General features: G+C 32.8%; 1 protein-coding gene across 2 annotated transcripts; it reads left to right on the top strand.

Moving 5' to 3' along the window:
* Positions 607 to 24,990, top strand: LOC18594617 (protein RRNAD1). 2 transcript variants are annotated; one of them, XM_018125211.1, is made up of 12 exons: positions 607 to 786; positions 863 to 958; positions 1,050 to 1,133; positions 1,822 to 1,896; positions 2,020 to 2,100; positions 3,313 to 3,452; positions 3,862 to 4,074; positions 19,191 to 19,365; positions 19,772 to 19,855; positions 22,899 to 23,100; positions 23,330 to 23,535; positions 24,612 to 24,990. In XM_018125211.1, exons 1-12 carry the CDS (start codon positions 661 to 663, stop codon positions 24,810 to 24,812), a joined length of 1,683 nt encoding a protein of 560 aa, XP_017980700.1. In that variant the 5' UTR covers positions 607 to 660; the 3' UTR covers positions 24,813 to 24,990. The 2 variants fall into 2 exon arrangements, with proteins under 2 accessions (XP_017980700.1, XP_017980701.1); XM_018125212.1 differs by having other exon boundaries at positions 616 to 726.

Genomic DNA, 25,248 nt, shown 5'->3' on the forward strand with positions numbered 1-25,248 from the left:
TGTTACCAAATCTCTCTTTTTGTTTTTGGTTATTCTTAATTGTTTCCATTGGATAAAGATACTAAATTTAACATATTTTTAAATTTTTTAAAAAAATTACTTAGAAAAATTTAAATAAAAAGTTGATTAATTGTTTTCAATCAAAATATCACTTATCATTTTATTGTATTTAATAATGTGACATGCTAATATGACATAATGAGTATGTGATATTTTCACTTATCACATCAATGTTACCTAAATATAAAATAACAAATGTCATTTTGATAAATGACAATTAGTCTACCATTAAGTGTTTATTAAGCTAAAATGAAAATATAAAAACTTGATCGAACGTAATAGAAAAATATAAATTTATTTAAATTTTATTGAATATCATATGAGTTTAATTAAATATAATAAAAAAATTTTATTAAAATTTTTTTAATAGTTCAAGAACTTTTTAAATTATTATGTCAAATTTAAATTACGTGCTTTATTTTGAAAATAAAAAAAAATACTCTCAAAGAAAATTAAAGTAAAAAAAGAAATTGGGCCTGTGGCAATGAGAGCATTTTGGGCCTCATCAAGCAATATTAAAGTAGCCATGTTGGAAGGGGAAAATCCAGAGAAAAACAGAAATAGGTTCAGCTCGTTAGCTGAGAAAGTGGGAGTCCAGGGATGGAGAAGCAGTGCAAGCATTCATGCGACAGCGCACCTGAAACCTTGGAATGGATCAAAGCCATTGTAGATTTCGTTAAACCTTACTCTTTCTTAATCAATGCTCACGTTGTCAATTTCTTCAAGGTTAGTTGAAATTAAAAATTAAAAAAAAAGACCACTTTACTTTCTTAATTTACATTTATTTTTTTATTTATTTCAGGATAGGCTATGGGAAGCTGTTGACAAGGAATGGATTGAATGTCTTAGTAAAGAAGCTGTGGAAAATCTTCTCCTCATTCCTTCTGGAGTTGTCCAAGTAACATATTTTTCCTTTTTTTTTTGATTGAGTGATGTGTTATGATGATAAATCTGAGTAATTAATGTTTTTGAATTATATTTGAGGGTAGGATCATTGGCCTACTTCGCTTAAGGACTTCATTCTTACTTTGAAATCTCTTGTTTTTCCTCGAGAACAAGCTGACTTGGGAAAGGTTAGTTTCTTAAGCTTTATAATTGAGTTTTTGGTGTATATATATATATATATATTATGTATATTCATGCATTTGTTTCTTGAGGAAAGAAAGTTGCTAAAAACTAAAAGCAAAGAGTAAAATGCAAAATCGTATTTGATTAGGAATGAGCAGATCACTTAAATGTAGCCCGCTGTATTGTTCAACTTGAAAGTAAGATCATGCATTTTGCAATTCATTGAAATTACTTTTTTAATTTTTCAATATTATTATTTGCTTTTGGTATCGCCAATGTACTTTCAGTGATTTGCTTTCAAACGTAAAAAAACGAGTAGCAAAAGTAACAACTAAACTGAGTATTTGCTCTTATTCATGTTCTTTCCCACACAACTTTATTGGACAAAACAAGATTAGCTTCTTCTCTTTTTTTTTCAAAAAATTAAAAAAACCTTGAAAAGGAAAAAGAAATCAAATTTTCCTCTCTGGTTCTTGGATTAGTAAGAAGTAACCTGTTTTTTTGGTCTTTATTCAAATTTTCGTTTCTCTAAATCATTTATTATTTCTCTCTTCTCTTTTGGATTTTTTACCAATAGAAGGTACTGTTTGTTTTTCACCGGATGAGGATTACTTTCTCCTATCAAGAGAAGGTTCTGTGTCTGCATGTGGAGTTATTTTTAAAGAAGATACTTATCATTCTAGTTTATTGTAGGTATTTCCTGGCTTTCACACAACATCACTGACTAGTGTTCTTGCTCAAGGGATGAATCTCAAGAAGAAACATGAGGTAGCTACTTTATTCAATTTTGGAACGGAATTCATCTCTTTTCCCATAAACAATGATGTATCAATCTCTTATGTGATGCACAACAGTTAACATCAAAGATTAATTTATTTATGTGGTTTACAGGTAGAAGTTCTTTCTGCCATTGTTAGTTCTATTGCCAGTACCATGACAGCTGATGCAGTAATTGATGTTGGTGCTGGTCAGGTGCATTCCTCTTTCTCTCTTTGTGATCCTTCCCCAGTTTTTTCCTTTCTACTTTCTATAAAGATGATGCCGCATTTGGGGTTGAGACTGCTTAATTGATGCTCCAATGGATAGAGAAGCTTGCAGCAATTTGGAATCTAGCAGCCTGTTTTGTTTAAGCAATATGGACTTAATGGGTAATGCCTACATGTATTAGGTTTATTAGCATGCTAGATAGAACGGCTTTGTGGTGGGCATCACTTTTGGTGCAATTTTTATGTAGCTTGTTATATGGTCAAAGAATATAGGGTTGGGAGTTCTTGATTTGTGACTTTTTTCTCTCTCATTGTACCTTAGCAACTTCATCATGACCTATCACACCATTCCCAGCCCTCAGGTGCTGGGACTCAGTCTCACTCTCTTGCACTTGACTGAACCTCCAGGAATAGTCATATCTCTACAAGATTTTATGTGACAACTAGTTCAGTAGTCCGAATCTTTTAAACAATCTTCCCATTGCCTCACTATAGCTAGCTCTTCTCATGATGAATCTCAAGCCTATTACGAAATTCAAACTTCAAGGTAAGCAAAACATCCAAGATTTCCTTTTCAAAGTCCCATAATGCTTACTCTGGTGGTTGCATCAGGCACTCTCAATTCTTTGGCAATAGCTTTTCCATTTAAATGAAGCAGTCCACCAACTTGCCAAGGTGTTGCCTTTGTGTGCAACTCAGTCTCCCCATGCTTCCAAGCATCATATTACTTGACCTTCTGCATCCCTAATGTTGGACCTCCCATTAGTGTCCGCATCATTTTGTTGCCTCCTGGAGCAACAAAAACCCTCTTTACCTCATCCCACATTAGCTACTTCTGCCCAATACACATACATATGTACGTACACACAAGCACATACATACATACATAGGCACACACACATATATATGTATGTATTTGCCTGAGTATATGATGTGGTGTTTTTTATTTTTGTTTTTCTCTTTGGATTCATAACTTTAATCTTAAATCTCAATGCTGCCTCAATAAAAGTTTATGTTTGGTTTGACTGTGTTGACAAAAGTTTTAGGACATTTTGAGTTTGACCATGGGTTTGTTCCTTTTGTTCCTTCCTAATTTGCATTATGTCCATTTTGTATATATTAGTAATTGGATACTGATGTTTGCTTCACTTTAAAACTGTAGATTTGGATCTTAATCCTGATTAACATGATTTTCTAGGGTTATCTTGCACAAGTCCTTGCCTTTGAGTACCATCATTCTGTAGTTGCGATAGATGCTTGTTCTCATCATGGAAAGGTCACAGATGCACGTGCAAAGCGAATCAAGAAGCATTACACAGCTCAGATGCGGAAATATGGGTATGTGAGGGATTCAGCTTACTCTATCTTATCTTGGAAGGTTATATTTATTTTAAATACTGAAGCCTGTGCTACTTTGAAGTTAGCTATGTGAACTTGTGCATGTTTCTCATTTTAATGGCCAAATTAGGCTGAGTTTGATTATCATTGAAGCATATGATGATGTTCTGTTGTCAGACCAAACAAAAATTTTGAGAAGGCTGTTCATCAAGTGAACAGTGTGACCAGATTATTTCTTTTACAGAACATTTTCCGTATTATTGTCTCCTTCTTGTAACGCAACTCCAATTTGAATTTAACTCTTAGCCTTATCATGGATTTTATTGTCATAATTCTAGTTTTACTTTAATTGAATCACACCTTTTGCAAGTCTTACACTTGTTGACAGATTGTGGCATTTTTCTGTTAGATCAGGGAACAAAAAATTAAATGTGCCCCAGACAATTACGTGTCGCATAATGTCCCTGGAAACATTGAAGGCCTTGACCACCTTGTTGCCACATAAAGGTGATGTTGAGCAGATTGAGCAAGACCTTGAAAAATTTGGTTTGACAGGAAATAGGAGTTCATTGGTTCTGGCTGGACTTCATGCTTGCGGAGATCTTTCAGTAACAATGCTAAAGTGAGTGTCAAAATATGCTTTTGAGCTATTCTTTTCCCGCTTGCTCCTATTTTAAGTTAAACTGCATGTATGTTTTGCTCCATTATTGGTAGGCAAGGGAGAGGTACCTTCTACAACCTAGTTTCAGATTATAATCATTATAATCCCTCCTTTTCTACATTAGTATTACAAAGTAGATAAAACTTTGAGGATTATTAGAAGTATGCCTTGTTATAAGTATGTTGCTCAAACTTGGGTAAGGATGTCGAATATGGGTATGTATCTAAGTATCAGACATGTTAACTACCCTAAACCTAAGATATCAGGATATGGCTACAAAGGGTCAGCGAAGAGGACATGGGTGAATGGACTCTTAATTGGATGATTGATAATAATTATAGAAAGCTATAGTACCTCTAAAAATATTAAAAATTTCACATTCAAATATGCAATAGTATTTTTTTGAAAATTTCAAATATGCAATAGTTAAACGTAATAGATTGATGAAGGTAAAGTAGGAGCATCAAGCATATCTAACTTAAGGATGTATCAATCCACAAAGAACAATGTCAACTATCATTCTATCAAGTTGTGGTGATGAAAATTGAGATGAGAAATAAATAACATATCTAGTCAGTGCTCAATGCTCATTGTTTGATTGCATTGTTTGATGTTGGCTTAGTTCTACAGTTCTACATCTTTGATATAGGAGTTTGAATTTGTTTTTTCACAACACCAAAAAAGAATGACTATCATTAGAGATGTAGAGTCCAAAGTTATAAAAATAAACTATAAAATTTGGAAATTATAAACTAAATGCGAAGTTAAGAAGAGTAGAAGACCAATTGCTATGGGCCAACAAGCTTACAAATCTGTTGGTCCCAACACAAACTATTAGTCCACAATACATAAGTTACTTTTTTTTTGGCCTATAATACATAAGTTACCTTCCCTTTCTCTTTGAAAACCTAGCTGACTTGTCATTACCTAGCAACCTGTTCTACCATTTTCTCCCTTTTTGCTTCTTTGATGGCTCACATCAATCTTGTGTTGGTAAAACCACGACTGCCTTTGCGATACCCTGGCCAACCTTCTGTTCATTTCTTTTGTTCTATTTGTCTTTGTTAAGGTGGAGCCATTGCTACCATGCTTGATCGGTAGCAGGCCAGTTGTGTTGATCCTTGTGTGCGATTGTGTTCGGATAAATAATATTATTTTTGTTTTGTTTTCTCGAATCCAGTTGTTTTGGATATGTTCTCAACATAGATGTGTAGAGGGGCGATGTGCGTTCGTGGTTCATTGAAGGTAATTAGTTGACCATTGAAGGTTTGAAAGAAAGCTGTGAATGACCATGATGAGAAAAGTAACATAGCTTTTTGAAATTTTTGAATTTTTGAATTTTTTGATAGTGTTCATAATCATAGCCTATAAAGTACGGATATGGCTCACCCCCATGCGTGTATGTGTTGTGTCTGACACATACTTACGTTCGACACATTGGGATACATATTCGACAAACAGATACAAAAAAATATTTTATTCGAACATAGTTGGACATGGGGATCAATATTGAAATTCAAAAGAGAAATAGAACAAAATGAACAACAGAACATTGTTGGTTTGTTGCCAGTGAAGCATGGTAGTAGTGGCTTTACCTTGACCGTAAGGGTAAGAGGATTCTTGAGTACAAAGAGGAATAGAAGAAAAAAAAAAAATGGAGGGAAGGCTGGCTTGGTTTACCAGCACAACATTGACGTGAGCCATCAAAAAAGAAAAGAGGAAGGAAATGGTATAGGGGGCTATTGGGTAAAGACAGGTCAGCTAGGTTTTCAAATGGAGGGGAATAGTAACTCATGCATTATGGGTTGGACAAAAAGTAACTTATGTATTATAGGTATTACAAAAAGTAACATGTATTAAGCTTGTTGGCCCATAGCATTTGGTCTTAACATATTTAAAGCCCAAAACTGAAGACTATGCTGCCTATTTACAAAAATTTTTTGTAAGACAGTTAAATTACTCAATAATTTTATTAGTGTTAATATAAAAAGTTTTATATTGATTTAATTTTTTTTTTTTAAACTTTTTAGTGTTAAAATTAATTGTGTATTGCTGTGTCGTATCCTTGTCTGTTTCCGTGTTCTTGCTGTCCAAATTCAATTGCTAGCTGAACATCCTCATCCTCATTATCATCAAATACCCCTACTTCCAATTCTGGGTCATCAAGAGATAAAATTTTAAAATTCAGCTGAAGTGTTTCCCCTGTATCGAAGTGGTCTCCACCTATTAGATAAAATATATAAGAAAAAGGTCAAACAATATAGATGATGATGGTCAATAATAAATTATTAGTCAAACTAAAACTTTAATGTATCAAAGAAAACAACCAACTAAACGTTAATATTACCTAAATCTCAATAATTAGTTGGATCTTTTGTGTAATCTTGGACAAAGATTGCAATGAACAAATGCCAAGTCTTCAACTTTAGTTACAGCAGGTCTATTTCTTTTAACTGTTTGAGTTAGAGAATATTCTCCTATTCCTTTTACTGCATGAGGATGATGCTGCTTGGGGAAGCAAATTGAAAGCAGATGTTTAGCAATGGTGTTGAAGCCCCATAATTGGCCAACCAAGATAAAGGCTACTCTCTAGCATCCACAACATGAGGTTCATTGAAGAAGTCTGAGCCACTAAAAGAGGCTTCATATTCCTCATAAACTTTCTGCAAATCATTTTGATTTGGAAAGTACCTTTTAAAAAGCATTTGTCTCTAGTCATAAAGACTTCCTCGTTAGACATTGAACCCCATTGCCCTCATCTTGAAGCCAAACCTCACTTGCTATTTTGGAACTAGTGAATGAGCCACACAATGTAGAGGACTGTGATTCTTGTTCCAACTAGCCTCCAATATTAGGTGAATGGCATCAAATAAGAAAATTCTTTTGATCTAACATGCAAGCCTTCATGTTCAAAGATGGCCTTCTTCACATTCTCTATCATGGTATCCCACATATCATGTATTAAGTGGAGTATTGGTGGAGAATCCATACCAGCAGCCCTTAACATGTCAATTATAAGCTTTGTAAAACTCAAGAAATAGTCCAGCTTATCCCAGCAACTATGACTAACAATGCATTCTTTAACTGCATGAACTTACCATCTACTACCTTTCATATTCTTTAAATGACCTCCAATCTGAATCCATAATCATCTTTTTAAGTGCATCCTTGTTGCTGTGAAACGTTCTGCCACTATAACATTAGATGCAAACCTTGTTTCAATTGAATAAAAATCTCCTGCCGCCACATTGTGCCCCATTTGGTGCTCCTTTTATACTATTTCGCTACGTGTCCAATATATATTTTCTTAATGCTGTTTATTTGGATGAAAGAAGTGCTACTGATGGGGTATAAAGGGCTGACAAAGTTGTCGCCCCTCCAACTTCAACTTTTCGGATTGTTTCTAGCTTTTCCCATTTAACCTTCTTTGATTCTTAGCTTTGCTCTAAATTGCTTGAAGTGGACAGCAATGCTGGGACTAATCTATTCCCTGTGTTTCAGATTTATGTCCATTCTTTAAAGTACCTGTGCCTAAAAATTGTGATATACTGGTTTCATAGCCAAAAATCTAACAGATGCCATACCGGAGATTATGAGCAACAATGTGATAAGGGCTATGAAAATGCTTTAGTTTTTGTTGTTGCTTTTCTTTTTTGGACATAATCAATTTTTAAGCATATAGAATGATTAACTAAATGCAATTAATGAAAAAAGTATACACCAAATTGGAATTAAACAACACACACACACACATTAAATTAAAGCAAAAAAAAAATGTCAAACCTAGGAATTAACCTTGGTTTATAGGTTATATTACAAAGCTATGTACTCTGTTATAAATACTAAGGTTTTGATTCACAGCTCAAGAGGAGAAACTCTCCTAATCCAGACAGATATGTCTAGATCTCATACAACCATACCCAAAACCATTCAATGGCATGAAGTACAACTTCCAAATAGATGGAAACTTGAAAGAGTCACAACTCTTATTACCATCCAAAATATTGAAATAAATCAAGTAGCAGAATATAGAGATGGATTTGTAGAACTTGTGTTCAACAGACTACCAAGGATGCCCCCAAGGTAGTCTTTTGATCTAGGACATAGCACAGCCTCTATCAGAAGGCTAAACATTTTAGGAGAAAACTTGTCTACCCATGAAATAAACTTTAGAACTGCTAAAGCTTCTTTTTCTTCAATACCTTCCACCATTAGGACAAATTTACAGGGAATAGATAATTCCTCAAAGATACCTCAACCCATATATAATGGACAAGAGAATAATCCAACAAACTTTCCCAATATGTCTCCAACATATTTATCAATGACTAATAATCTGAATATAAACACAAATGATAGAGAAAATTTAAAAATATTTGTATTAGAAAAAGAGTTTGCAATTGATAAGGAACGGTGTAGAAAACATTTCTACACTAACAAAAACAAGCAAAAAAGAGAAGATTATTTCAACACTTACAAAAATGAAAAGGAAGAAATCTTACAAAAATATTACAATTTTATGAACAAACATAAATTTTAATAAAATTCTTCGAATGGTTTGAAGAATATTATTCAAAATCAATAAATGCCACAAAATATATAACCAAAGGGCAAACTACCAGAGGGGAAGTTGAATCTCAACATCCTCCTTTGGCTGAAGTTCAATATTCACAAAAAATACAAGAATAAGAGCAACTCTATTAAGAATGAGATCTTTTGATCTAGGAGAAACAGTTTCTTCGAGAGACATAAAAATGATAGTCGAACAAAACAACTATACAAATTTAAATCTCTATACTATTTCAAAACAATTGAAAAATTTAGAAAATTTGGTAGAAAACCAACCTAAAGCCATACATAGTTTACCAACAAACATAGGAAACATTAAAACTGAGGAGCCAATTTTCAAACCTTTTGAAATTTCAAAAAGATTCCATCAAGAACAACAAAATCAATTCTCAAGAGAAATTCAAAATCGAATTGATGCTTTAGAAAGCCAAAACTCAGGAATAGTAATCCCTGAAACACCATTACAACAAACTCATTCAATCAATATGGTAAATCAACAAACAAATTCAGATATTCTGATAATCAACATATTAACAAAACGGTTTGAAAAGAATTTAAAAAACTTTATAACCCAAAAGTTACAGCACCAGATTTAAACATAGAAGAAAAACCAGTGTTTTAGAATAAATACAATGCTAATACAATCTACGAGTGGAACATTGATGGAATGTTTGAATACAACATTCTCAATACACTCTAACAAATGACAATGGTGTCTGATGTATATACAACTCAAAACCAAACAGGCCAAATTACAAATCATGCGATAGCAAACCTTTTGGTTGCTGGATTTACCGGACAACTAAAAGGCTGGTGGGATAATTATCTTATCACAAATCAATAACAAGAGATATTAAAAGCCATAAAAAAAGACAATGAAGGAAATAATATCTTAGATGAACAAGAAAGAGAAATACAGGTTGTTGTTGCAACCCTCATCTTCTCAAATATCAAAACATTTCATAGGAGACCCTTTCCATCTTAAAGACAAAAATTCACAATTATTATCAAATTTAAAATGCAAAAAATTAATAGATTTCAAATGGTACAAAAATATCTTTATGACAAGAGTGATGCAAAGATCTAATAACCAACAACCTTTCTGGAAAGAAAAATTTCTAGCAGGACTTCCTACTTTATTAGAAGATAAAGTTAGAAATCATATAAGAGAAATTTACAAAGGAATAATTGCTTATGAAAATCTTACATACTGTGAGCTTATAAGTTTCACTTAAAAAGAAGAATTAAAAATCTGTTAAGATTTAAAACTCCAAAGACAATTGAGAAAAAAAAAAACTTTATGCAAAAGAATTAGGATCATTCTGCTAATAATTTGATATTAGGCATGAATCCTTTTCTTCAAAAGCTTGTTGCTCTACAAAACAGAAAAAATATAAGAAAAATCTTCCAGAATATTATCAAAATCCAAAATATAATACGTATAGGAAAACAAAACAAAATCGAAAGGAACCAGCAAAAATAGATAAGACAATAAAATGTTTTAGGTCTGGAAAAATTGGTCACATTTCAAAATATTGTAAAATTAAAAGAAAAATTAGTCAACTTCAATGAGAAGAAGAAATTGAACCAAAAATTAACGAAATACTCATAGGATCTACATCTGATAGTGAAACATTTGCAGATAGTGAATCTTCAAAAGAATTACAGGTAGATGAAATACAAACTACATCTCAATCTTCAATAGAAAATGAAACTCTAATTTATGTCTTAACTAAAGACCAAGAATTTATGATTGAAATCATTGATAAAATTCAAGACTCAACCTAAAAAGAGAACACCTTGATAAATCAAGGTATAGGAAAACAAAACAAAATCGAAAGGAACACCTTGAACCCTAAAAACTGATAAGCCCATTATAACAAATCAAGGACATATGTACAATATTAAAAATATCATTTTTGATAAATATGAAAAGGTTAAACCAAAACAAATAACAAATTTCTGGACTAAAGAAACAACAATTAAAAATAAAACATCAAGTCGAATGCTTAAAAAATCCAACAGAGCAGTCCTCCTCAGACACAGAATCAAAACAACAAAAATTACAAGAATACATGATGATCCTTACAAAAGTATCCATACAAAGATACCTAATCAGAATACATTTCTTAATCAATGATGAATTTCAAATAGAAACAATAGCACTTTTCGACACAGGAGCAGACCAAAATTGCATCAAAGAAGGAATAATTCTAACAAAATATTATGATAAAATATAAGAAGGATTAAAAACTACCAATGTTGGAAAACTCAAAATTACATACAAAGTTCCTAATGCAGAAGTATGCAATCAGGGAAACAAATTTAAAACTCCTTTTCTAATGGTTAAAAACATAACCCAAGATGTCATATTAGGAACTCCATTCATATCATTACTAAAACCATATAAGGTCACCAATCAGGTAATTACTATCAAAATGCTAAAACTAAGATAATCTTTTCTTTCATAGAAAAACAAAAATCTGAAACATTAATTTACTAAAATCTTTGTCAATACACGTAAGCCAACTCAATTCATTAGTCAATCATAAACAAAGACAAATTGCTTATTTAAAAGAAGTTTCTTTTGAAAGGATAAATGAACAATTACCTAGTAAAGAAATGCAACAACGAATTGGACAAATTAAGAATGAAATAGAAAAAACAATTTGTTCTGATATCCCAATGCTTTTTGGGATAAGAAAAGACATGAATTAGAATTACCTTATCAAAAAGATTTTAATGAAAAACAAATACCTACAAAAGCACAACCAATCCAAATGAATAAAGAAATGAAAGAATTTTGTAGAAAAGAAATCCAAGATTTATTAAAGAAAAATCTTATAAGAAAAAGTAGTTCACCTTGAAGCTATTATGCTTTTTATGTCATAAAGAATGTAGAATTAGAAAGAGGAACACCAAGATTAGTAATTAATTATAAACCTTTGAACAAAGCATTAGAATCGATGAGGTATCCGATTCCAAATAAAAAAGATCTTTCAGAAAAACTATGTAATGCAAAAATTTTCTCAAAATTTGACATGAAAGCGGGATTTTGGCAAATCCAGATCAAAGAAAATGAAAGGTATAAAACAGCATTCACTGTCTCGTTTGGACAATATGAATGGAATGCTATGCCTTTTGGTTTAAAAAATGTTTTATCAGAATTTCAAAAAATAATGAATGAAATATTTAATCTATATTCTCAATTTACTATAGTATACATAGATGATGTTTTAGTTTTCTCAGATAATCTAGAGAAACACTTTAAACATCTTAAAGTATTTATCAGTATTGTTAGGAAGAATGGTTTAGTCATTTCTAAATCCAAAGTTTATTTGTTCCAAACAAAAATTATATTCTTAGGTCATTATGTGAGGCAAGGAACCATAATTCTAATAGAAAAGTTCATAAAATTTGCTGAAAACTTTCTTGATAAAATCTTAGATAAAAGATAAATCCAAAGGTTTTTGGGAAGCCTTAATTATGTTGTTGACTTCTACCTAGGACTTAGAAAAATCTGCAAGCCTCTGCACGAAAGATTTAGCAAGAATCCTGTCTTCTAAACAATCACTCATACTGAAGTAGTTAAACAAATAAAGAAATACATTAAAGAAGTTTCCTGCTTACATCTAGCGGATCCTAGTGCTCCAAAAATAGTAGAAACAAATGCCTCAGAAATAGGATATGGTGGGATTCTCAAACAAGTCAAAAACCAAAAAGAGCAAATAGTCCAATTCACTTTCAGACATTAGACCCACACTCAGCAAAATTATTGTACTATTAAAAAAGAGATTTTATCAATAGTTATGTATTTCAAAATTCCAAAGTAATTTAGTAAATCAAAAATTTCTTTTAAGAATTGATTGCAAATCTGCCAAAGAAAATTTACAAAAAGATGTCTAAAACATTGCATCAAAACAAATTTTTGCTAGGTGACAAGCAATTTTGAGCATATTTGACCTTGACATAGACTATATCAAAGGAGAATCTAATTTTTACCTGATTCCTCACTCAAAAAATTTTACAAAGAAAATTATGCCTCCGAAATTGAGAGAGCAGAAAAAGAAAGGAAAAGAAAAAGAAGAAAAGCGAGACAATTCTCCCAAAAATATCACCCAAAAACCAATTAAATTATGATATGAAATATGTACTCAAGAAGAGCTAGAGAGTTCTTCCAAAACCCAAAACATATACCAAGATGCTCAAGATCCAAATGAGTTGGATTTACAAATCAAAAAATAGATAGAATCCTTTTCCCAATCACCAGAGGTAGCCCTAGCATTGGCCTCCCAATCAGAGAAAGAAACCCTTCAAAAACAAATTGCCATTTCAGCACTCGAAGCATCCAAAGGAAAAGAAATTGTCCTACATAAACCAAAATCTCTTCATACAATTTTTTCAACAATTCAAACAGTTTCCCAAATACAGTCATCCTCTCAAAAAAGTTCAACCCAATATTCTCGAAAAAAGTCGACCCAAAATGTCTTGCTAATAGAAGAAGGCTTTTATGAAAAATCTTCCAATATTTCAATAAGAAAATCTTTTCAAGGGTGGCATTTTAAACCATGAGATTTACAAAAACTCTAGTAGTATTATCAAAATATTTTAATCCAGGTAGGGTCTGTTTGTTTTAAACATTAAACAGATAAGCATGATCCTAGTCTAATCACCCACTCTACAGCTCAAATTTTAAAAGTAGTTAGACCCATTGAGTGGGGAAAAAAATTTAAATCAATTTAAAAAATTTTCAAGTAATTTCATAATGACTGTAGACTATTGTCTTGTTTTTAACTATTGGGATTATCAACAGGTTTGGTTCAACACTTTTCTCTTTAATAACAAACATACCAGGCATTCCTGGTTAATGTTTTTTAAATTTGAAAACCAATATAAATTTTCACTATGGTTTTCACACTGGCGGAATTGGTTTGGTTCCTTAAGGGAAATACTTTCCCCAAAATTTGATGAATTATACAAAAAATTTTCTCAAAATTTTCAACCTGAACCAGATCAAGATAAATTGCATGTATCAATACATTTTTTTTCAAAATTAATTATTTCTTGGATTGCATCATGGGATTATGCCTATGACATTGATCCCCACTCTGGAGCACTAATAGTCATTCGAACATTCAAGACTAAGTGGTGGGACAAATTTGATGAAAGAAAATATGACAATCAGTTCCTGGATACTTGGTTCAATAATCCAAGACTCTGTAAAATCGCTCAAATGTCACAAGAAAATGCAAGATTCCTGGATACTCTAATACATGTATTAATCTTTCTAAGGATATTTATCAAGTTCAACCATCATTTCTATAACAATAACCTAGCATATGACAGCAACTATAAATTTACTTCTATCAAACATTTTCTAAGTCTACATGTACTACCATTCTCATTTACATGTTGCCACAAAGTATAACGTCAATATTCATTCATACGCACCAACATCCATAACCTTTTAAGCCTTTCTTAACAACACATATCCACACATTTCATTTTTTTTTCCAAGCTTCCAATTAATATAATTGCTTTCCAACCATACCAATGACATCACAATAACACTACATATTGCACAAAATCATTCTCACAATATTAAACTAAATATAAGGTTCAAATTGTAGCATTAAGCTTACCACTTAGTTTTAGCGTGGATTTTACTCACAAAATTCACCATTTCCTCACACCCATGGCCACCATAGCTACCACAAATATACTTACACAATTACCAACTCCTTTCGAAAAAATACTCAAAGCTAATATCAAAATCCTTACCTTATGTCTCTTGAATCTTGAAACCCACTTGACATTCCTTCAATTGCTCTTGAATCACTCATTACCCAAGCCTTCCACTTTCCTTTCCTTTCTTTCCTTAGCCGATCCTCTCTCTTTTTCTCTTTCTTTCTTCCTTTCTCTCTTTCTTTTTCTTTCTTTCTTTCTTTCCTTTCTCCAGGCCATTCTTATCTATGTTTTTTCTTCTCATGACCAGCTGGTTCCTATCCACTCATTTTTCTACTATTTTGTTGATTTTTCCTTTCAACACAAAGCAATTTTTACTTCCTCCACGGCCACCCACATACTTTTTCTTTCCTTTCATATATTTTTATTATTATTATTTTTTTAATAAACTTACATTCCCAATAACCCCACACAGGATGGCCGGCCATAGAGGAAATTAAAGGAAGTCAAAGCTTCTTTTGGAAGCTTTGACCAAGCAAATGATAAAATTACTATTTAGCCCTCTAAGGTTTTCACCCTTTTTAATTAAGTCCTCCTAATAACTTTTTAATTTCAATTTTTTTCTATTTTTCTTTCTTTACATGTGTACAATAAAAATATCAAAGTTGCACTTCAACATGATATTACCATAATATTTAAATATTCACTTACTCGTTCTAGCTCTATTTAATAAAAATGTGGGCACAATTATCGTCATTTTTCTTTGAAATTCTTTCTTATTTCTTCTCCTCCACTAAATCAGTCATATAATCCTCTTTCATGATTAATTTCGATAATAGATAAAATATTAATATTTTAATATTATTTTATTTCAAAATATTTTTTTTACTTGTCGCTGCTCTTTGGCACTTAAATTGATGTTAATTGACCCTTCGTCTCGTCGATAAAGTCATATTGATTCTTATACGAGGGTACAAGGTGTTACAAACCAAGCATGTTGATAATCCCAATAGTTAAAAACAAGGCAATGATTTGTTGTCATTGTGAAATTACTTGGGAATTTTTCGAATTGATTTAAATTTTCTCTCTAATCAATAGGTTTAAGCACTTTTAAAATTTGAGCTGTAGAGTGGGTGATTAGACTAGGGTCATGTTTATCTGTATAATGTTGAAAATATATAGATCCTGTCTAGATTAAGATATTTTCATAATACTGCTGGGGTTTTTGTAAATCACATGGTTTAAAATGCCACCCTTGAAAAGCTTTTTTTATTGAAATATTAGAAGATTTTTCATAAAATCCTTCTTCTATTAGCAAGACATTTTGGATAAACTTTTTTCGGTAATATTGGGTTGAACTTTTTTGAGAGGATGACTTTATTTGGAAAATTGTTTGAATTGTTGGAAAAATTGTCTAAAGAGATTTTGGTTTATGTAGGATAATTTTTTTTCCTTTTGGATGCTTTGAGTGCTGAAATGGTAATTTATTTTAAAGGGGTGTCCTTTTCTGATTGGGAGGCCAATGCTAGGGCTATCTCTGGTGATTGGGAAAGGAATTCTATCCATTTTTTGATCTGTGAATCCAACTCACTTGGATCTTGAGCATTTGGGTATAGGTTTTGGGTTTTGGAGGAACTCTTTGGCTCTTCTTGAGTACATATCTCGTATCATGATTTAATTGGTTTTTGGGTAATATTTTTGGGAGAATTGTCTCTCTTTTCTTCTTTTTATTTTCCTTTCTTTTTTTGCTCTCTCAATTTTGGAGATATAATTTTCCCTATAAAAATTCTCTAGTGAGGAAATCAGGTAAAAAATTAGATTCTCCTTTGATATATTCTATGTCAAAGTCGAATATGTTTAAAATCGCTTGCCATCTGGTAAAAATTTGTTTTGATGCAATGTTTTGGACATCTTTTTGTAAAATTTTTTTGGCGGATTTGCAATCAATTCTTAAAAGAAATTTTTGATTTAGTAAACCACTTTGGAATTTTGAAATATATAAAGCTATTCATAAAATTTCTTTTTTAATAGTACTATAATTTTGTTGAGTGGGGGTCCAATATCTGGAAGTGAATTGGACTATTTACTCTTTTTGGTTTGACTTGTTTGAGAATCCCACCATATCCTATTTCTGAGGCATTCATTTCTCCTATTTTTGGAGCACTAGGATCCGCTAGATGTTAACAGGAAAGTTCTTTAACGTATTTCTTTATTTGTTTAACTATCTCAGTATGAGTGGCGGTCTAGGGGATAGGATTCTTCCTAAGTCTTTCGTGCAGAGGCTTGTAGATTTTGCTAAGTCCTGAGTAGAAGTCAATAACATAATTAAGGCTTCCCAGAAACCTTTGGAGTTGTCTTTTATCTAAGATTTTATCAAGAAAGTTTTCAGCAAATTTTATGGACCTTTCTATTGGAATTATGGTTCTTTGCGTCACATAATGACCTAAGAATCTGATTTTTGTTTGGAACAAACTAACTTTTGATTTAGAAATGACTAAATCATTCTTTGATGCAATTTTGGTCTGCTCCTGTGTCGAAAAGTGCTATTGTTTCTATTTGAAATTCATAATTGATTAAGAGATGTGTTTTGATTAGGTATCTTTGTATGGATACTTCTGTAAGGATCATCATCTATTCTTGTGATATTTGCTGTTCTGTTTCTATGTCTGAGGAAGGCTGTTTTGTTGGATTTTCTAAATTTTTTAAGCATTATATAAACAAGGCCATATATATATAAAATACCAAACCTTCACCCATTCATCCTAGACAATATATATATAAAATTGAAAAAAAGCAAAAAAAATAAATTATATTAGTAATAATGGTATTGGAAAAATCTAGGCAAGGACCCAAAAGTGCATGCCCCGTGTATCAAAATGGTGCCAAAAATCTATAAAGATGATCATATTCAAATGGACCATGTAGTAGATAAATAGTAGTAAAGATGGTAATAATTCTCTTGGCATTTTGGCTAAAAAAATAGTTCTAGTAGTTAGTTTTTGACCACGTTTGATTACACAAATACAACATTATTTTAAAGGCAAATTGTCTATTTTCTTCGAATTTCCACATGAAAAAACTCGGCCACACCCTTAACAACCAGGCTTAGTGCCCTTTCCGTGTAGAAATTCCAGCTCTAAGACCATCCCTAGTCAAGAAAATTTTCTTTTTGACAATCTCATTCATCCTGGACAATACATACATACATACATACATACATGCATACGTACATTCTCTCTCTCTCTCTCTCTATATATATATATATATATATATATATATATGTATATATATATATTGAACAAGTGGTGCAATACTATAAAAGGGGCACCAAATGAGGCACAATGTGGGGACATGAGATTTTTATTTGTTTCAGCCACATTCAACAAATTCAACTTCGAATGCCTTATAGATATGGATAATTGCACATTATAATTAGCAATAAAGTTTTGAAACTGTTGCACATCATTCACCAATTTACTTATCCATTCGCTTTCAAGAAAATTATTTGAGTTCTGGGATGCTTTAAACATACTCTTCAAAGCAAACGACAAGCTATTCACTACACAAGGGCTCCATTTGGTTGATGCTTTAGCTATTTGTTTTTTTATTTTTATGCAAAAAATGAATAGAAAGTAAAAAGCAAAACAAAAGATAATAGAAAACAAAAGGCAAATAGCAAATGCATTAACCAAATGGAGCCAAGGTGTCCAAAATATATGGGATATTTTGCTTCCATGATTTATCTAGCTATTTTAAAGCTTGTTGCATGTTCTGTTGCAATTTGAACCAAATTTGCTTTTTCAATTTCCTCAATAGATTCTACATAAATATTAACAATATATTCCACACTCTTAATATTACTGTTTGCATCAATTGCTTTCGCAATTATTTGTCCTCCTATAAAAGCTATCATAATATAGATAACAGGCCTTTTTACCTAGATCATTCATCAGAATAAATGAAAACTCCTTTTTCTTTTTTCCAAGTGTCCATTATTGGGTGAAGTAGCCTCTGCATATGGGCTTTTTCTTTTACTAGCAATGTTGCTAAAGTCTGTTATATGTGGAGGGAGAGTAACCAAACAAGTTGTTGCCCAACCTTTGGGAATACCTCTTGAAGTAAGCATTTTTGGTGAAATTGAAAGATAAAGCTCCAGTAGACATTCTAGAAGGTATAATGTCTTCCTCTACTCTTTCTACAAAGAAACAAGAAAAGGAAAGGGTATACTGCCTCCACCGGGCAGTGTAGAAGCTAAAACTAATAAGAAGCCATTGTAAAACAATGTTACTGTGATTGCTATGCTTTATGGTGGAGGTGGAAATAGAATTTGGTCTTGTAATTACTGCGATAAGCCAGGTTTCTGGTTCATATCCTAAGGTGAAAGCATATTTGTCAGAGTCCTAATCAAGGGGTGGAAGGATGTAAGGCTCTTTTTGATGATGCATCAAAAGAGAGCATGGTGAAGTTGAGCGGAAAACATATCAAGCAATGTTGAAAGCAAGAACAACATCAGCATATGTCAACCTTCCTGCTGAGTTAGAGTTGTCCTACAGAATAAACATAAGAGTGCGCTAGGAGCTCTAGAGAGAAGTTTTAATATAGCGGAAAGAATCGAGGATGATTTTATTTGAGTCATATTTGTCACGTGTTGTGTTCTTGTACTAGTTGTTATACTCGAGTGTTACACTTTAGTAATTTGATGTTATTGAGTTTTGTTTCATGTAACAATGATGCAATGCTAGATTATGCTTTCTCAATATTATAGTATTATGTCATTGTTTAATTAGTACTTATTCTAATAGAATGTGTATGTAATTGATCAGGACCCTTTTAGAGTGTGAAGAAGTTAGAGCAGTTATTAGCATTGGCTGTTGCTACAACTTACTATCTGAAGAAGGGTTTGAAAATGCTGGCATTCAGTATGGTTTTCCAATGAGTTGTGGTGTTAAAACTGTTAGTTTCTCACTTGGAAAAAGTTCTCGTGATCTTGCTTGTCAGGTTTGTGTGCATCTTGCCTTCGTTGTCTTTCAAAGCAATATGATGTGAATGCCAAATGCATGAGGGCTATTCTTCTTCTTCTTTCTTTTTTTTTTCATTAAGCTAAGATCACCTTAAAACAGTATAAGCTGAAATGTAGGTAACTATAAGGAACATGCTACTTATAAAAGTGGCGAAACAAATAACAGTTAGATACTAAGCAGTCCTTTGATTGTGGATTTCTACTTTGACTACAGAAGAAAGAAGTGTAACAGTCTGCCTGATTAGAACTGTGGTGGGTTACAGATTTACAATGTATGCTTACAAAGAATGGGGTTGAAAGTCGAATACTGTCTACTATATTGCTTTTGGTTAATTTTTTTCATCTTTTAGAGATGAAATCATTGATCATGCCTTTTTTGTTTAGAGTGCAGAAAGATGGAAAGGTTTAGGAAAGGATGCTGGTCTCCACAATTTTGAGCTGCATGCTTTCCGTGCTGCTTTCCAAATGGTATATGAACTTGATTTTCTTGTTGGGTTTGCATAATTTAGCATGCATGATGTCAACTAGTTATTCAAACCTCCACCTTAATATGAATGCTAAATACCTTGAAATTGCTTTTTTTTTGTTGCTTTGCATTCATGTTGCTTCTCTCCATGTCTCTGCATTGAAACTTTGAGTAAATCAGGTATCTGCTGCCTGACTGTTCTTTTAGTAGTCTTCTCATCTTAGTATTTACGATACCTGTTAATCTAAGGTTGTGATGAAGTATCCTCAAAGTTTGATTTCTTTTTTCACCAAAAATATTTCCATGTGAAAGTGTGTTTAAGAGTATTTATGCATGAGTTTCAGAAAAAAAAAACTGTATTTATGCATGAAGCAGACTTTGTCTACGTGTCTTGCTGGCTGTATGCACGTATGTTGTCCACATTGTTAACAAAGACAAACAATTGGAACAAAGGCATAGAAAATTTTCTTTCTTTGGGGGAAAGGTCTTTTACCAAAGAACTCAACACAACATTCAGAACTCTGTTTGCTGGAATGGCCTTTGTCGTTGCCCATTGGGTCTTATACAGTGTAGTTAAGTTTTTTCTGAGCTTTTACAGAGTCTTGAGCTCAAATATGCTAAAGTCTTATTCCTAGTTTTAAATGATTTAGAAATCCTAATCCAATTAGTTATTGATAGTTCTTGGACAACTTGTAACCCACTACAGACTTCTTGGGTTACTGTTTCAGCATGAAAACAGAACTCATAAACTTGTTTTGTTTGTGTTTGGCTGCTACCCAAGTTTACCCTTTAGTTTCAACCCTCTCTGGCATCTAATCTCAATTGACCTGACCCTAATTTCTACCTAAATCCTAACCCTGATTTCCTACCTTAGCCATAAATCCTAAAATCACTAATTTTCCAGCCCTTGCTTACCATAGCTTACCATTCAACCTGAGCAAGCAGACTCTCCCAAATCTATCCTACATCACTTACCTTTACAAGCAGAAGTGTCAAGCATAGAGCAATCCTCTAGTTCTATTGTTTCTGCATTCAAATTATAATTCCTTAGTTGACTGCTAAAGACTAGGGTCAGTGTTGCTTTTACGTGGTACAAGAATCTGACATGATAGTGATCTAGGTGTCTGACTCTCATTTTTAAAATTTTGACTCAGAACTTGGTGAAAAGGATCCAAAATTGTGATACAGGTAAGCAGACGCACACATATTTGACCATTAAACGCTTTTTTTTTTCTCTTTTTGAAAGAAAAGAGAAGGTATAACTAATTTGAGATGTCATGAAGTTATGAGGATGTCTTATGCACTTTCCAGCCTTCGTGTCTATATTGCTTAATAGTGTTAGCCATGGTGGTTTGTGAAGTGCTCCAACATCATGTGCTTATGTTCAAGGTTAACATGTTTATGCTGTGAAAGACATGGTGATTGTGAAGTGGGCCATCCTTCCATTATTTGAGACAGTTCGTCCACACCAATTTGTGAAAGATTAGAAACACAAGCAAAGGCCCAATTCTCATAACTAAACCCAAAATAACAGAAACCATAACTCACATTATTTATAATATTATATATACTTTCTTTTGTTCTTTATTTCTTGTTGCTAAATCTGCATTATCTGGAATTCTTCCTGTTTCACTTGGATGATGCATATACCATTAAAAAGCCTAATTCAAAATCTGATCACTTTTTTCAGCTTTGTGCATCAACTCATATTATAGCCAATGATAATAGAAATGTATCCTAAATCTTATTTTTGAGGATAAGTGCTGTTAATTTGATTTCTCTATTGGGCCTATATTGCTTTCCCATCAAAACTTGCTCTCTTTGGCCTATCAGACCACATTCTCCTTAGCAACCCCATGTGATGTGGCAAAGATATACATGTAAGTGGCCACTTGGTGTACATTTGTTATGTGTTAAAAATCAATAAAAGCAAAAGCTTACCTGCGGGCTTCAAGAATTTTTGTCCCGCTTCTGCCTGACTGCTCTAGCGTGACAAAACATGACATTGAAGATTTTCGAAATTACTAGTATGTTTCATATAGATTTATAACCTGTGTGCCAAGTGTGGCCAGCAGTAAACCAATGGTACTGGCAGCTGAGCCAACAGATTAGAAGTAGTAAATAAACATGATAATCAGATGAAAATCAAATAGCAACAACTGTTAACAGGTTTGAATCACCAAATCAACAGTAGAGGCTATTAAAAGCTCAAACACTATATACCTTTTGCAAACCAAAGAATGTACCTGAAATTTGAGCCATATCTTGTCTGCCAGAGAAACAGCAGCAGAAAGTTGAAGCTCATGCTCAGTAATGCCATGCTGAAGGGATTCAGGGTGGCATGGGTTGATTCCCTAAACCTATAACTTATAAACTTGAAACGCTTTTATAGATTTAAGAGAAGAAAGAGTCTCTCTCTAGGGTGGCAGCTTCTTTTGAAAGGACTCAACAACTTCTGCTAGAAGTTACCAAACAGATGACTGTATTGAGGCCCCGAAGAAAAATAATCACATCCAGCACACCCTTTTCTGCCTTCCTCTTCCCCTTTCTCCTTTTTTTCTTTAGTAGAAGATAACTTTTAGTGTGAAAACACGTAATGAAACCACAATATTATAGGCCTGAATGGATAAATCTAACAACTCGACACTGAAATTACAGAAAGTTCCCAAGTCTTACTGGGGAACAGCGAATTCCCAGAATATTTATTTGATTACGAAGATGAGATTTAAATTAAGACATTCTCCATCAGCTTTTTTATCGATTTACAAATATTGTTTTGCCTTTACTTTTTTGCTTTTTGCTATATGTTAGTTTTTAATACATTTTTTATTTTTTAATTTTCCTTTCTTTTCATTTTTTGCAAAAACACACACACACACAAAGCTAGAAGCAAAAGCATCTACTAAACAGAGCATAGAAAGTTACAATAAATCTATTTTCTGATGTTCTTATAGTTGGTTGATCAGTTCTTATGGTTGTTTATCTCTCATTGGTTTCATTTGAGTCCTCAGATCTACCATAACTAACATTCAGTATCTTGTAAAGGTTCTTCATAAATATTACCCTGAAGTTGTAATAGCAAGTCCTTCAATTGGCCGCCAAGGGAAGGCTCTACGCCGCAAGCAGCAAAGGAGGAGGATGGAGTCTGAACTGCACGATGAAGAAAGTACTTATTCGTCTCCACCTCAGAGGCCTTCAAATATGGGTGAGGCTTGCTCTGTCAAACAGAGTGGAGAATCTGGAGCAGGTACATAATGGTAAATGCAATTTTAGGTCTACTAGCTCATGGCTCTTTTGATAACCTTCCACTCCATCCCTTTTTGTGTTTGTTGCTTAGTTATGGTAATTGCCTAGTGAAGCTTCTGCATGGAAAGAACACAGAACAAGTTTCTTCTTGCTGACCAATTTATATGCAATATATTGGTGGGGAAATCTGAATTACTTATAAGATACTGCAACTTTTCCTTGTGCTGCAGTTGACAGTTCAGGCATAAGGTTGGATGTGGATGCCTTATTCAATAAAATGTCCTTACATACCAGTAGCAGATGTGAAGAGACAATTCCTGATGATAAGTATTCACTTTTTGAGAAACTTTGCCAGTCTGGATTATGTCGTCTTGGGCTTAAACCTTCGGATGATATAAATTTTCGTGGCATTTGGAAGGAAGTTGAGCCCTATGTTGTATGTCTCTCCAACTACATTTTCACTGCTGCGTTGAGAATATGTCTAAAATTTAATTTATCATCAGAAATGGGTTGCAAGTTTTTAGTAGATTCTTTGTTAATGTTATGTCTTCAAGATTTACTGATTGTTGTGTCTATTTCCTCTATTGCCTTGTGATTATCACCATCGATACTTCGGAATTGCTTTGATAATACATATTTCTTGCATTTTATATCTGAGTAGGATTTAGGACCATAAAGAAAAAATATGATGAAACTGTATTTGGTGGTAATGCTCATCTTCACTTGGAGCTGCATGGCAAATCAAGGCATCATTCTTCACTTGGAACTTCTAGGGATCCTTTAATGCCCATAAAATTTGATAATGAGGATAATCATCATTAAATCAAAGTATGACAGCTGAAATTTAAAAAATGGTGAAAATTTTTGAGCTTTTAACTGGCAGCAAGAAAGCAGATTCATTAAATATATTTTGATATGGACTTTATAGTATTGTAGTTTCTTGTAAATTAGGCTTGTCTAGGACAAAGATGACACTTGTGGTTTTTCTTTCCCATAAGAATTCTCCTAGATTTCCATCTTGGTGTTTGAAGAGTTAATCCTCTTAAAACATATACTGTTATTGCCTGATTTACACACAAAATGTCAAGTGCAGGAGAAAATATTTGGTCCTGGTCAGAGAAGAACAAGAGAAATCCATTGGACCAAAAAAGAGTGAATTTGTTAGTGGATTGAAGAAAACTCAAGCTATCTAAACTAACCATAATTCATATTTCCACATTCAAGAAGAGGAATAAAAACCTGAATGTGGAGTATTGTCTAGAACCCAAAATCTTGCATCATAACTTACTATTTTCTGTTTATCTTCAGTTATTTGTAGTTTGTGAATTTTTCATGTAAACTGATATCAGTTGGGATGCTTTCAAATATTAAAAAAATGTGGAATATAGCTCGTGTAATTACTTGCATGTATTACAACCTCTAATCTCTGTTAGGAAAGCAAGAATACAAGCATTCATTAATTGTATATATATAAGCTAGTGGAATACTGCCTAATTTGTTTATTACACGCAGGATCTTATCGAAGTTTACTGGTCTCTTCGTGCTGCTTTTGGGCCTCTCTTGGAAACTTTTATTCTTCTGGATCGATTATTGTTCCTCCAGGAGCAAGCTGGTAACTTGGAAGCAGTAATGTTACCTATTTTTGATCCAGCATTATCCCCTAGAAATGTTGCCATAATTGCTAAAAAGCTGGATACAAGTGTGGCATCATAATATAAGATAAGGTAATGGTTGCATGCCAAAGTTGTGTTATAGGTTGTATCTGACTTGTTTTGGCTTCATTTGCTTTCTGATTCAGCTTTCTTTTTTCTTGATTGACTGTGATTTACTTTATACAATTCCCTAAATTTCTCTTCTATGAAATCAAAGTTTACTGTTGTTTAGAACTGTATTTCGAGGTTATGCTTAAAATTGTTGCATGCTATTCTTCGTATTAAGAGCTTGCTCCTGGGGTATAAGACACAATGTCTTGTTCTCATTTCACTTCATGAACGTAGAGTAATTCATTGATAAGGATGAACCAAGTACTGGCTTAGTTGAAAATTCATTTGGGTCAATTTTTAATTCTTTTATACAAATCCATCCAAAATTGCTAACAGAGATGCCCATATCCATCCAAAAGTTGTACTAAGAGCTTGTGGAGTATGGA

The sequence above is a fragment of the Theobroma cacao genome, chromosome 7 (assembly GCF_000208745.1).
Source record: "Theobroma cacao cultivar B97-61/B2 chromosome 7, Criollo_cocoa_genome_V2, whole genome shotgun sequence".
Classification (NCBI taxonomy): domain Eukaryota; kingdom Viridiplantae; phylum Streptophyta; class Magnoliopsida; order Malvales; family Malvaceae; genus Theobroma; species Theobroma cacao.